The sequence below is a fragment of the Lepidochelys kempii genome, chromosome 2 (assembly GCF_965140265.1).
Source record: "Lepidochelys kempii isolate rLepKem1 chromosome 2, rLepKem1.hap2, whole genome shotgun sequence".
NCBI lineage: Eukaryota > Metazoa > Chordata > Testudines > Cheloniidae > Lepidochelys > Lepidochelys kempii.
In genome coordinates this window covers 52,608,802-52,624,580 of record NC_133257.1, presented here as the reverse complement: position 1 = coordinate 52,624,580, position 15,779 = coordinate 52,608,802, and the positions used below count along the sequence as shown (strand labels likewise).

At 41.6% G+C, this 15,779-nt stretch overlaps 1 protein-coding gene across 4 annotated transcripts in view; it reads right to left on the bottom strand.

Annotated features, from left to right (window-relative positions):
- The window catches only part of ZNF704 (zinc finger protein 704), a 153,380-nt gene that overhangs the window by 98,688 nt on the left and 38,913 nt on the right, over positions 1–15,779 (bottom strand). For all 4 annotated transcript variants that reach the window (XR_012157153.1, XR_012157154.1, XM_073330740.1 and 1 more), the window contains exon 2: positions 10,585–10,832. Coding sequence is in view for 2 of the 4 variants with exons in the window: in XM_073330740.1 (XP_073186841.1) it covers positions 10,585–10,832 (248 nt within the window). In the remaining 2 variants the exon portion in view is untranslated. The remainder of the gene's footprint in view (positions 1–10,584; positions 10,833–15,779) is intronic.

The window sequence follows — 15,779 nt, the reverse complement described above, 5'->3', positions numbered from 1 at the left end:
TCACTAACTCCATTTGCACAATACATTAACCACCCAAGTGCTGTTATAAATATACAAGAGTATAATATTCTCAAAGAAAATGCTAGCAGCTCATCAGAAAGCATGCATCCCTTTAAACAAATCTAATTGATCTAACACAATACTCCTGCCTTGTATGTTACTGTAAAAAATATTTACTACTATCAAGTGGATTATTATGACTAGGAGGATTTGTTATTAATCTTGCATTAGTGCCTACAGTGTGTTAGCCACTTTTAAAACATAGAGGAAGATGTGGTACCTGCCTTAAATAAATATATCCTTTTATAGAATGCTTCTGTAAAAGAGAAGGACATTAAAATAATAAATATTCTACCTACCTATGTATCTCAAGTCACTTTGATATATGGATGTTCAGATTATTTTAGATGCCTGATTCATATGTCCCTCATCACTACAGCATCTGAGTATCTAATAATCCTTAATGCATGTTTAATGCATGTAAAACATCTTGTAACAATTGTAATTAGAAAATCCTTGAAAGGTGACCTTCCATCTATATAGACCCTTCATCAAATATAGACCACTGGTCAAATTTTACGCTATTCTCAGTGAAGGCAATAAGGTTGCAAGGTCATTTATTAGTGTGGAGTTTGGTCATACAGTTATAAATAAAATCTATGTAAAAATCTCAGATACAACATTATGATAAATATGCAAAATTGTCACCTTTCCCACCTCCAGTTTGTAATAAAGTGAATCTTGCACAGAATACACCATAGTTGCTATTACATAATGAAACTCATTAACTTCTAAAAGTTGGTTAAAAAGAAAAGATCATTGTTTGCAATTTTGGTATCGTATAGAGAGTAACATCTTCTGTCTGAATACTAATCTTATCTTTCCTGACTACCTGATATAACATGAGAGACTACTGTCTAATCTAGGATGTAACTGTTTTTTTTCCATTTGAAAATGTTTTACAAAAATTCACTATAGACATGAACATACTAAACGTACCCATATACATGGTAATGTTTTCTTCATAGAGGCAAAAGTTAAAACCCACACCCATTGTTTTTTTTCTTACATGAGAAGCACAAATGTCTGGCACTCCAACAGTGATTTTTTGAACAATGGTTAATGCAAACCGCAAGGAAGCTACTTTTATTGAACACTGCCAGCTGTTTAGCAGTATTATGAAATTACACATAATTTTTCTGAAGAATTAAAGTTTGAGAACAAGACATGGATTCACTCTGATGGCTGATAGATAAAGCAGCAATGACTATTGATTGCAGCTCTTCAAGAGCCACTGCCTAATGTTCTTTGCTGTTTAAGAGACATTTCTCCTCTGTGCACATTAGAAGAATTAATTGGAATATGCTTGGTAATGAGATCACAGTCCTGCTGGCAACTTTGTATAATCAAACAGTGAAAACAATTCAGCCTCTTGTCTTGACTCATGGTAGGATAAGGTGCTAACCACTTTTACAGATGCAGACAAGTGGATGTGGGCTATAGTAAACCATCTTCAGTGCTCAATAGGAAGATTTTTGGAAGAATGGTAAACCTATTACATAAATACAATATCATCTTCTAAGTCTGCTTCCAAAGCCTTATACAAAGAAATATCTCAAACTGTATGTTGAACACATCGGAGACTTCATCATTATGATGTTTAACTTGATCATATTTATTTTATTTTGCCATTTTTACATTTTTCTCACTGGGATAATTTCATGATAAGTCATTTTTGTGAGGGTTAGAACAGTACAGCCAGCCTACAAACGTTACTCCTGGAGGAATCCTGCGCTTCTGCATACACGCAGAATTCATGTGCCCTGCAGACTTTTTTTCGCTGCAGAAAATACATTCTGCTGGGGAGGTGCTGCAGTTACTTTTTTGCCCACCAGGGGCTGCTTTGACACCAAAATAGAAGCAGCCAGCTCACCACTCACTGGCTGCAGCAGTCAGCAGCCAACAGGGAGAGAGCAGAGGCTGCGTTCCTCACAAAGCCCTGTTTGTGGGGCCAGATGAAGAAGCATGGGATGTGGGGGGCGGGAGGGGAGAAGGGGACAGACAGCACAGGGCACACGGGTCTGTTGGGGGGGTGTCACCTAAACAGGGGTTCAGAAGGCCTACTGGGAGGGACAGACTGAAGCCAGGGCTGAATGAGAGTTGGAGTGCAGGGGCATATAGGGAAAGGGGCAGATGTGCCCGACCGATTGGGAGAGGGTAAGGGCCAGTCAGGGTCTGCATGGGGGAGGCTCCCCAACTCACTAACAATCCCTCCCCTGCAAGAAAAAACATTCTCTACTTCTCCCACCCACCCGCCGAACCCCAACAACCCTCCACGTTCACTCCCATGTGCCTTCCCAGCAATTACTTCCCTCTCCCTTAGCTCCTCCATTACCCCTGACTCCACCAACCCTTTGCACTGATTCTTAGGGGTGCAGGAAATATGTTTCTGTATTGTAGTTTTAAGGAATTATTACTCAAAGTTCTGTATTAATATGCCTAGTAAGGAATCTATTAGTCAAAAAATATTTCCTGAATCTTTTTCGTTGTCTATATTGTTACTTGTTGACAGGTATTTTTAAATAAACTACCAAAATAATTGAAACTGGTATAATTGTGTTATTTTGACAAATAACATATGCAGAATTTTAAAATATTGCGCACAGAATTAAAAAAAAAATTGGCACAGAATTTCCCCAGGAGTACAGTGTAAAACACAGGAACAAAACCAGGGGGATAAATTCAGAATAATGTGAGGTTCTAAAAATGTTATACTAATACTCAGACTCCCTTATACACTGGTGCAAGTTGCAACCTGTTGAGCCACATGAAGGTTTAATAAAAGGAGATATTGTGGAAGCAAGTTCAATAGTAGGCTGATTAAAGATAATGCTGAGGAAAAGATTACACTACATGAATGAACCCCTAATTTCTTCCTGGTCCAACTGGAAAAACTTGTACGTATTAGGCCCAAACTCTCCAAAACAATTATGTAACAAACACATATACAGAAGCAGAAGCAGACTGACTAAAACTGAAGTAAACACAAAGGCACTTACATGTAAGAAAAAGCTACACTTCAGGAAGGGATATTCAGCTGGCAGCTGACTGACAGTTCCCTCAAATTCTTTCTAATCCCGTTGTTGAACTAGAAAGATGTTAATACTGCATTTCCCCTCTCCCTCAAATTGCACAGAAAAAGCCCTCCATATCACTTATGTCAAATTTATACAAACATTTAAAACAGAAAGAAATATCCAGCTCAAATCATTGTATGTTAGCATGGTAACATAAGTTATATGAGAAATATAATAATCTTAAAAAGGAAATTCTCATGTTGATGTAAGCCCCACATTTACTTTTTGCAAAAATGAAATCTAAGGGCCTGTCTACATTTACTGGGGGATTGACACGCGGTGATCGATGCATCAGCAGTTGATTTAGAGGGTCTAGTGAAGACCCGCTAAATTGACCACAGATCGCTCTCCCGTCGACATCGTGTAGTGTGGACCCCATGGTAAGTAGATCTAAGCTACGTCGACTTGAGTTACGCTATTCACGTAACTCAAATTGCGTAATTTAGATCGACTTTTCCCTGTCACGTAGACAAGGCCTCAGATCAACAATAAAGCGTCTATGATTTTCTCTTATTTTAATCCCATTTGCAATCCAAACATTGCAGCATCATGATAATGCACTGAGACCCAGAAAGCTTCCAATCGGAGTCAAATGCAAAAAGTAAACAATCACCATTAATGCTGAAATGTAAGTAAGATTTCTAAATTCTTTCACATGTAATAATCTAAAGGATCTTCAAAAACACACAAATATATTTTAATCTATCTATCTACTATTCCTTTAAACTCAGAGTTACACTGATAGCTGGTCAAGAATTGTGGCTAGAGCAACTCACCTGGGATGTGGGAGACCCACGTTCAAGTCCTGCCTGATCTTAAGCAGGGACTTGAACTTGGGTCTCCCATATCCCTGGTGAGTGCCCTAGCCACATGACTACAGGCTATTCTGGAATCTGTTTGCCTCTCAAAATTTTTCATGAAAAAATAAGAGAAAAGTCTCTGTTCCACACTATAATAAAACAAATTTCAAAATCTCAATTGTTTTTTTACAAAACGGAATTCCTGTATTCTGGCCAGCCTAGTTACATTTTTACAAAACCAAAGTGCTCTGTATTGCCATCTAGTGGAACTAAAGCATAACTCAGAACTAAGCTTCCAAACAGCTGTTGGATTGGATTTAAACTTTTCTACATTTCTAAAGTTTCATAATCCAAACAAAATAATCAAGTTGCAAATCCAAAGGCAGATGCTCATCTGTCAAGCGACATTTATAAATGACTGCATTTGCAGAATGATTCTTAGTCATTACACTTACATATCTCACTAAGACCTTCATTCTTATTCACTGAAAGAACTTCTGTGTCTTACCTACACCTTTATAACGGAGATGTTATGGGAAAAACAATATGTGGTTGGGTTTGGTTTGGTTTTTTGAAAAGAAGAGATATTAGCTCACTTGAGTACTCTGCTAATTCTGAAGAAGCCTATGTTAAAGAGCTACTTTTAAGATATTTGAATGCTGTGTTAAGGATTCTGTACTATTATCAGTGTGGCTTCTGAAGCTCTGATCCCTTGTACTCCCCCCTTTGTTTGCAGAGCTATTATAAAGTTCCATTTTAATTGTTGACTTTGGCACCAGAAACAAAACACAAAGTTCCTCAGTTATATCCCCTTAAATAATCTCCACTACATTATTAAAACAAAAAATAAATAAGTTGTACTTCTGTAGTGGTCTGTATCCTTATCTTCAGTCCTCACACACAGTTGCAGAAGTTTGTGTGTTTTCTTCTAAACTGTAAGCAGATCTTAAATAAACAAGATAATGCTTTCTATAAACAAAATTACTGCAATCCTTGCCTAGTTTCTTATTGCATCATTCAAACAAACAAGCCATTTAGTTTGCAACAACTTGCATACAGTAGATTCACTAAAATTTACTGATGTGGAGAACACAAGACCAAACAGAGCCAGACAAGGGACTACTGGACAGAGAGTGCTGCTCTGAGAAATTACCCCCTTCCCCTATTTCCCCAAATGCAGCAAAGATTCCCAGAGGAGAGAGCTGATGGAGACCATGTGAAAAGGCACAGGGACTTCACAGAGCCCCCCACACTTGCAGCAATTTCAACCAATACATAGAATATGGGTTTGAACTCACAAGCACTTTGCTGGAGGGGTTGTAGGAAAAGACATTGGACTTTCCCCCCTGGCAGAGCCTTAAAGACTTTCCTGTCCACTAGGGAGGAGTGGGACAATATGGTCCAAAGTGAAGAAAATAATGAGGTCCCAAATAATTACAACTTTTACTAGAATTTGCCTCAAAATTGTAGCAATTGTTACCAAGGTATCCATCATTGTATTACTAGGTCTAAAATCTAGATTAGTTTTCCCCTTCATTCACTAATTCTGCTAGAACACTAGCTGACTGGAATGTATATAAGCAGAACAATCTAATTTACTTACTTATAGCATAAAATGAATCATCAAACTACTTTTTAGGACATTTTGGCAACCAGAACACTTTCCATTGCTATACAAAGGCTAATTCTAGCATACTTCACTCACACATGCAAAACCCCTCTTTGAGTTCACTGTTTCCTAAATGAACAGATGTATTTCTTCTAATCGCAATTAGTTTTACTAAGGTACTTGTAAACATTAAATTAATTCTCTCTTTTCCTTCTTCGTGGAAGCAATTGCTCAAGATGGCTCGAGGTTGCCTGGGCCCATACACAGCTGGCTTCTTCACAGTGATCATACCCCTGGAGCTCATTGCAGAGTGTCTTATTGCAGCGGGAAGATAAAACTTCCATCTCACTGAGGAAGTACAGTCTTGTGGTGGTGAAGAATAAACTCCACTCGCACTTAGAAGACAGAGATTCTATACCTTGCTTAGAAGACACAGATTCTATACCTTGCTCTAACAGACTTGCTATGTGATAAGCAAGGCTAAGGCACAAAATGAGTTACACTTAGCAAGGGATGTAAAAGACAGTAAGAAGAGGCTCTATACTATCTTAAGAGCAAGAGAAAGACTAAGGCCATGCCTACACTACAAAATTATGTTGGCATATAGCCACCACAGTTATTAAATTTTTTGTGTGCACGCGTACTTGGCTCCTTATGTCAGAGGTGCCCATCCTCACCAGGAACACTTGTATCAATTCTATTGTCAATGTGGGGCATTGTGGGATCGCTTTTGAAAGCCAGTAACAGTCGATATAAGCAATGCAGTTTCTACATTGACACTGTATCGACCTAATTACATCCACCATTACTCTATGTTGCTTGGGGAGGTGGTGTTACTAACTCGGCATAGAGAGGCATTTACGTCAGCAGGAGCCAAATTTAAGTGAAGTCACTTCCACAGCTAGGTCAACGCAAGGCAGCTTACGTCAAGCTAACCCTGTAGCATAAGGAAAGTATAGGTCCATTGCTTAGCAGTGAAGGAATGCTAATAACAGATGATGACATCAAGACAAATGAGGTCTTTAATGCCTATTTTGCTTCAGTCTTCACTAAAAATTTAAGTTGTGATCAGATACTTAACACAATTTAATATTAACAACAAGAGGCAGATAGCCAAAATATGAAAAAAACCCTGGTTAAAAATATTTAGATAAATTAGATGTATACAAGTCGGCAGGGCCTGGTGAAATTCATCCTACGGTACTTAAGCTGAAGCAATTTCGGAACTGATAGTGATTATCTTTGAGCACTCATGGAGGATGGATGAGTCACAGAGAAATGGGGTAGGGCAAACATAGTACCAACCATTAAAAAGAGGAACAAAGACTACCTGGAGAAATATAGACGAGTCAGCCTAACCTTTGTACCTGGAAAGACACTTGAATAAATGATTAAACAAACTTGTAAGCACCAGAGGATAAGAGAGTTACAAGAAATAACTTACATGGATTTGTCATCAAGAACAAATCATGCCAAACCAACCTAATTTCCTTCTTTGACAGGGTTACTGGCTTCATGCATAGAGAGAAAGCTGTAGATGTCATCTATCTTGATTTTAGTAAGGCTTTTGACAGTCCCCCATGACATTCTCATAGGCTACTAGGGAAATGTAATATACATGAAATTACTACAAAGAGGATGCAAAACTGGTTTAAAGACTATTCAAAGAACAGTTATCAATGGTTAACTGTCAAACGGGGGGGGAGGGACATATCTAGTGGAATTGTGGAGGAGTGTGTCCTGGGGTCCAGTACTATTCACTACTTTCATTAATGACTTCAATAATGGAGTGGAGAATATGCTTGTAAAATTTGTGGAGCACACCAAGCTGGGAGGCACTTTGGAGGACAGGATTAGAATTAAAAATGACCTTGATAAGTTGGAGAGTTGGTCTGAAATCAACAAGATGAAATATTATAAAGACAAGTGCAAAGCATTATTTTTGGCAGGAAAAAATATCAAATGCACAACTACAAAATGGGGAATAACCAGCTAGGCAGTAGTACTACTGAAAAGGATCTGGAGGTTACAGTGGATCACAAATTGAATAGGAGTCAACAATGTGATGCAGTTGCTAAAAAGGCTAATATTCTGGGGTGTATAAACAGGAGAGTCACATGTAAGATATGGGAGGTAATTATCCTGCGCTGTTCAGCACTGGTGAGGCCTCAGCTGGAGTACTCTGTCCAATCCTGGGCACCTCACTGTAGGAGAGTCCAGAGGAGAGCAACATAAACAATAAAAAGTTCACAAAACCTGGCCTATAAGGAAAAGTTAAAAATGGGCATTGTTAGTCTTGAGAAAAGAAGACTGAAGGAGGACCTGATAGCAGTCTTCAAATATGTTAAGGGCTGTTACAAGAGGACATTCTTCAATTGTTCTCCATGTCCACTGAAGATAGGACATGATGTAATGGGCTTAATCTACAGCAAGGGAGATTTAGGTTAGATATTAGGAAAACCTTTCTAACTATAAGGGCGGTTAAGTTCTGAAATAAGCTTCCAAGTCAGGTTGTGGAATCCCATCATTGGAGATGTTTAAGAACAGGTTGGATAACCCCCTGTCAGGTATGGCCTATGTTTACTTGGTCCTGCCTCTTGAGGTCCCTTCCAGCCCTATATTTCTATGATTGAACAAAAGGCCCATACGCTCTGTGCCTCAGTTTCCTTAAATGGAGATACTAATACTGCCTTACTCACAGCAGTGTATTGAGATAAGTCCAGTCATGTTTGGGTGGCACTCAGATAATACGGTGATGAGTATCATGAAAACATTGAAATACACTAAGGGCTTGTCTACATTACCCGCAGGATCGACGGGCAGTGATCGATCCAGCGGGGGTCGATTTATCGTGTCTAGTCTAGATGCAATAAATCAACTTCTGAGCGCTCTCCCGTTGACTCCAGTACTCCACCAGAGTGAGAGGCTCACCAGAGTTGTCTGGGGAGCATCAGCTGTCGACTCACCAAAGTGAAGACCCCGCGGTGAGTAGATCTAAGTACGTCGACTTCAGCTACATTATTCACGTAGCTGAAGTTGTGTAACTTAGATCAATCCTCCCGCCCCTCATGTAGACTAGGCCTTATGGTTGTCAAATTTTAAACATTCACTTGTTTATTAGAGATGGAACTGAAACAGAATCCCAGCTCTGAACATCTGTGAACTTCACAGGTTTCCACAGTTGGCTTCTATCTCTAGGGCAGAGCAAAACCAGTGGTACCACCCCCTTCAGACGTTGAGGAAGCTCTGATCTAGTCTTGAACTTTGCAGCTCAATCGCATCATCCTTTTTCCACTCCCAGTACCACAATATACTTCAAAGGCAGAACTTGTAATAAACGAACTTGGACAACTAGACATATTGGAAAGCATTCCACTGACTATTACACACAAATGAATTTACTATGCAGACATTTTACAAGGCCTTTGCTGAAACCTTAATGCCAAAATTAAAAAAGAAAAAACATACAAGAACACTACAGGTTAACCTGGACCCCAGGACATTCACTACAACAAAACCATAGTGGTTTTAGCCATTACAGAGAAAAGAATCAGGAGAAGTTTGAACCATCACAGAAACTTTACAAACGCGTGTATGTGTGCGTGACGTTTTCTAGCATTCTAATTTTCAGAATTTTCTAGAGAAAGCATTCTCTTGCTCTCATCCTTAAACAGTGTATTGACCTCACAAGTTCCAGAAGATTCCAAACCATCGATTCCTCCATTTTTACAGACACACAGCATGAACTTCCCTCTCTAGCTGTTACTTAAACTCCAGAAAACATACAAATAAACATAGTGTCATCTCCTTCTCACCTGGGCATTTGTCAAGTTGGAGGACAGTTATTTATCCCCAAATCCTCATCTTGAGTAGTTTAACCAACTATGTTTGTGTGCATTACAGTAGTTCCACAGTGGGCAGAAGTGTAATGAAATGTACAAAGTAAAAGTACACGCAACTGTTTACACCACAAAGAAATTTTTTTAGTTGAATTATCCACACCCCATCCCAATTCCTGGGAACACACAGATTTTTCTTTCCTTTGTTACCTTCTCCTTCCCCTCCAGGTTTATTTCCCTCAATTCATTCATTTACTTTCTCTCCCCTCTTCAATAGGCCTCATGATGACTCCGCCCTCGGGGTGTAATAAAGAGTAAGACCCCACATGCTCCCTTGAGTATCCTTTCCATGTTGCAGGTGCAGGTACAGTGTGAGATAGCAACAGAGGTGCTGGAATGAGGGGACAGAGGACCATGGCCCTCTTACTTTTTACAGGCCGTAAGGGCAAGCAACATGTGGGGAAGGGGCGGAGAGGAGAGAATGGAGGGCAGAATCTTGGGGGGGAAGAGGCAGCACAGGAAGGGGCCTCAGGGGGAAGGGGCAGCTGGGGGGGCAGGGCCACAATTTGAGCACCAGTGGCTCCCCCACACACTTTTAGGGACCTTCAGCCACTCCTGGAGAGCGAGCATGCAGGCAGATGGGATAGGTGTGGGAAGACCCTTGGCTTTGCCTCAGTCATCAATCTCTTACTTGTCAGGGGCACAGATCCTTCCCCAGGTTTCTTCTAGGTTGCCTCAGGTATGCACTACACCATACTGGGCCTGGATGTAAAATGACAACCTCACACTGTATTTATGTCCATTTCTCTGTTAATACGATTCCATCTCCATTTTGCTCTCCCCCACCTCCCTTTATTGTCACTCAATATTTGTTTCTCTTTTTTAAAGAATCTTTTCCAGAGCACACTACTAGCAGTGCAGCAAAGTGGATTGAAACTCACTATACCCTGCACAACCATTCAGAGAGGGAGCAGAAGCAACACATGCTGGTAAGGTTCAAATGCTTTCAGTTTCCGTTTTTTGTTATTGGTATGTTTAGTTCTCCAGCAGACACTTCAGAAGAACGGTTTAATGCTTTAGTATGACCTGCTGGAGAATGACAATTAGCCTCACTATGCCAACAGTACCAGTAATCAAACTTTCCTCCCCTCTTCCATTAAAAGACAAAACAAAACATGCTTTTAAAAGTCTGTCCTTACCTTGCTGGAGGCACATCAATATTTGAAGAAACAACCTTACGTTTCTGTTCAAGAAGACAGACAGAACGAGTGTTTTCTTTTTCGTGCTCATGAATTCTGTTTGTTTTTTTGGAGTCCGCAGTTTTTAAATCTTCCTCCCTCATGGCCAACAGGAGAAACTGTTGGTCTGGTAATTTTTGACTGATGTCACTTTTTAGGTCATCCTGTTGAAATGTAGTGAAGGTCGTTTCACGCCTAATGCTGCCTGCCTGCAAAATTAAAAGCAATTATTATTACATTTTCCTTTATTTATCTTAAAAGGGGAAGAAATTCAACACCCTTAAGGCAGCCATTTCAATTTAGCATCACTAAGTAGGCCACTACCTCTTTGCCCTTCATAGACTCTAAAATTGCTGTCATTTTTCTTCAAAAATTTACTAGTGACAAAGGCAGTCCAGACAATATCATCATTGTTTTGGGAAGCAATTCCTGACTGCATTATAAGGTAAGCAGCTTCAGATAACTCATAATTCTTAACCTAAGAATAAATCAAATAAATAAATATTATGTATTTACACACACACACACACACACACACACACAGAGTGTTTTTATTTGGAAATAAACAGGAGAATTCACAATTTATATAGATATCTTTCTAAAATGAAACCAAGAAATCTAACCAGTATTAAAAAACTTCTGACAGCAGCTAACTGGGAAAAAATAGGATTTCTCCATGAACAGGTGCTATGATTCAAAATGGATAGCCCTCCAAAACTTTATATATTTACTACAATTATTGCACAGCATAACTGTAAATATTATCATTTGGAAGGAATGTGAAGTGTGTTTTTATATCTCCAGGTGTATATATTATTGAAAACAACTGGGAGGCTCCCAAGAAGCAATTTAATAATTTGTGTTTTACTTGAAAATAAAGATAACATATTTAAATCTGTCTCTCTCCCCCTTCCCCATAGAAGAGCCTGCTTCTTGGTTGCAAGAGCATGAATTACTGGCCAGGTTCTGTTTGACCATTAAGCGGAAACGGGCCATTCCAAAGAGGCTGTTTCATAGCAGCTATGATAATTTGCCACCACCTGCGTCTTCTACAGGGAGATTCAGACCCTCGCGCTGCAAAGGTGCAAACACAAAGGAGGGCTGTTAAGAGACCAGCCATTATTTCCCAACCCCAGTCACACAACATGGGTCAGGGTTACAAAAAAGCTGTGACCTTTAAATACATGATGGTGGTCAGTATTCACTCGGAGCCTCCCCCGCTACAAAAGGGAGGGCTACCCGCTTTAGATGCTTCCACTTCTCCAAGTATAAGAGTACCCTCTGGGACTGTGGCCGGGGAAAAAAGCCCAGAGGGTCATGCTAGCAGCTCCTGGGGTGGAGGAGCCTTCAACACTCTTACCAGCTCAATATGTAACCCACATACCTCCATGGTGTGGTGTTCTGTCCCATCTAGTGGTACCAAGACCACTTAGAAAGAGAGTTAAATAAGTCTGCTCTACCGCTTTAGCTAACAGGCAGTTGGCTTTTAGCTCATGCTATAGAAGCTCACGCACTAAGCTCCAGAGGCTCAAGGTTCGATCCTGCCCGCAGCTGACCAGGGTCTATCGGCATTACATACACATTAACTTTCTCAGGCCCAGTTACAAGTGTCCCCTGCCAGCCTTACATCACACCTCTGCCCAGTTCCTCCATTCTCTCAACTTCCCCACTCCTGGGCAATGGAGGAGCAGGGCTGTGCTGGCACAGGAAGTTAGTTAGAAGGGCCTGATCATGTTACCTCAGGGCACACAAACTTTTGCTACTGAACCCTCAAACTGGTCACTTGTCAGAAGCCTAAGGAATGCATTCAAACTGCAAAAAAAAAATAAACCAGAATGCAGCTGTTTAATGTGGACTTGCAGCCTGCAGAAACCACAGGTCATCCTGATCTGAGTGGCTGCACTTCTGCAATAGAGAGGAAGATGCCAAGGCCACACTGTAGAAATCTGGGGGCTGACTTCTTCAATGCCTATGCACCACTTGAATTCTTATTGATCAGTAAAGTGGAGGACACAAACAGTCCTGGCAGTAATCTCACATGTGACTCCTCTGGTTGAATCCTTGCTCTCTGCTGCCCAGGGTCATGGTTTCTGGAATCCCAGCCTCCCCGTTCTCACATTTAAAACACTCAGGATGTTTTGGAAATATCTCTATTCCTGTTAGCCCATCTTTGCAAGCCGACAGGTATGGTTCCACATAAAGCTACAACTAAATCTCCCGCTGCTGCTGCCTGGATGTTTATTTGGACATTGCGAAGAAGATGCAGAAGCTGGGGTATGACAGGGACAATTCCAAGACTGGGCAAAGGCAGGTGACAAATAGTCCAGTGCAGGGTTGCCACCTGTCCGGTTTTCACTCGGAGAGTCCAGGTTTTGGCTTGTGTGTCCGAGTTTGACAAGCCACAATGTCAGGTTTGTTTGTTTTTTTAATCTATGACAACCCTAAGCACAAGGAAGGAGATCAGAGCAGCCGCTGCCACCACCTCTGGGGCCAGGCTCGCGGCAACAGCATGTGGTGTGCAGAGGCAGAGCCGGGGCGGGGCCTCAGGGGAAGAAGCGAGGCAGGGGGCAGGGCCTCAGGGGTTGGGTTACCAACCATTGGAAATGTGTCAACCCTCGTCTGGCGCTGTCCCCCTGAGATGCTTCTACTAGACAGAGTTTGGATGTCATACTGAGCTGGGACCCCATCACCAACCTCTGACAATGGACACCTCGCAACATCCAGCAGAAGAAACCCCAGAAATGCACAGTGAGGAAGAGTTCATTGAGGAGGGGGATATGGAGGATGCAGAGCCCACAGATAACCAGGAGCTATTTGAGATGCAGCTGGACCCAGAGACAGAACACATCAAGGAAAGGGATAGGGACTCAGATAGGCGTATTTTACTGCCCCTATTAATGCACACTTTTTAAAGCTCTCTTTATGATCCCCAACACTTCACTTCCCTTTATCTGGCCCCTATCTCCCTCTCAAAATGGCTGCCAACTGCAAGTAGCAGAGAACAAAGGGATTCTGTTTTAAAGTAGGTGGTTTATTTTAAGGCAGCAATAGTAAAAAAAAAACAAAAACAGAAATTCTTTAAGATACCAAAAAACATTCCCAAACACATGCTTTGGCAGAAGCCTTTGATAAGAAGCCTTTCAAAGGAAAAACATTTTTAAAATAAAAATAAAACCAGAAAAGACATATACACAAACCAATACCTGAGCATTTAAAATAAATACATCAAAAATACAAAACAATGCTTGCAAGCAATCTGGTACCTGGACATTCACTACATGATGTTGCAGAAATATTCTTGTAAGCTTATGAGATGAAGGTTTTCTAGACCATACACAAAATATTTTGCCTTTCATGTCTGAAAATCCAAGTACAAAACAAAATATTTGCATGCTGTGCATACATTCAGGAAAGAGGCAGAAACCACTGCTGGCTCATGGGGTTTGGACTGGCTCACAGAAATAGCCAACTACCACAACTCTCCTCCGCTTGCAGAGTTTCTGGTTTACTTTGGCCCAGACATCCTTTTTTGTCCTCTGGCACAGTGTTGGGGAAACTTTCAGCAAGTACGCTGATCTTTGCCTGTGCATTTCTAGGAAGAGCAGCGTTGTTTCTCCTGCTGCAATAAGACACTCTGCAATAAGCTCCAGAGGTATGATCACTGTGAAGAAGTCAGCTGTATATGGGCCCAGACAACCTCGAGCCATCTTGAGCTTTGTCTGGACCTTTTGTATCCTCGAAAGCGATATAGCTGCCAGGATCCCACTGCCAAAGTTCAACAGTGTTTACTGCATTATCCCTACATTTACCCTAGACCGCACATCTAGCCCTGCACCCATCACTCCTAAAGGGTTTCAAAAGTACCCCTATACGCTCACCATGGCATGTGCTGGTGCATGAGCCTGAAGCAAGCAGATGTGACTGTGATCCTGTTCATATTTTTTTTTACACAGATCTTTATGTTAAATATTTTAAGCAGGTGTGGCATTCATTTTTTGATGTCTGCTAACCCCTTAAATCTAACAATGGCTGCCTTTCTGGTTGTTTATCAGTGACCGCTCGGCTGGGACATTCTTGAGGGCCACCCCGGCCATGCCTGCTGAAAGACTGACGTTGATCGGGGGGCGGGGAGGGGTGGAGACAGGAGAGGACCTGTTCTTGGAACTTCTGTAGAGGTCCAAGTTCAAAACCTGTGAAACCAGGGAACACATACAGGGGAAAGGCAGAAGGACAGAGAGGTGGACTGAGACATAGGTGCTGATTCCGTGGGTGCTCTGGGGCTGGAGCAGGCACAGAAAAAAAAATAGTGGGTGCTTAGCACCCACTTGCCACAGCTGTTTGGCAGTGCCCCCCGATCAGCTAATCCAAGGTGTCGCCAAACAGCTGATAGGTGACTGGGGAAGGGGTTTGGGGGAGGGCAGAGAGCAGCGAGGGCCTCAGGGAGGGGGCAGAGTAGCGCAAGAGCAAGGCGGAGAGAGGGCAGGGCCTTGGCGGAAGGGGGTAGAGTGAGGGGGGTGGGAAGAGGTGGAGTGAGGGTGGGGCCTTGGGGAAAGGGCAGAGTAGGGGCGGGGAGGAGTGGGGATGGAGCACCCCACAGGAAAAATAAAAGTCAGCAGCTATGCATTGAAATGTGCACCAAGACCTCATGCAGCTCGTTAGATAGGAAACACAGGTGCTCCAAAGCATTATGGAGCAAAACATCCCAAAGCCTACATCACAACAGCCATTATGTTGTATGGACAATTCCTTCTTCCCGGGGCCTGGACCACATACCCCCTGAAGGCACCAGCACATGATTCCAATGAACAATAAGGAGAACTGCTATGAGTACACATATGCTGATGTGGGATGCAGCCCACATTATACTGTATTTTGTATACTGAATTAATACTGTAATTCATTTGTTGTTTATTTCTGCATAATAGAGTTCTATTTTGTGAAAGCCATGATTGTCTTACTTTATCTTATAATACAGAGATAATGCAAATTCACAAAGTAAAACAAAATACCACACCAGGCAGTACACTGGCTGCAGCCCCCTGTCAAAGTGTGCAATTAAAGATTCCCTCAGTGAGTATCATGATTGGCATGGCAACCCCACCAATGTGGATATGGCAGTCTGGCAACAATGTCCCTGCTTGCAGCTTCTTAAGAAA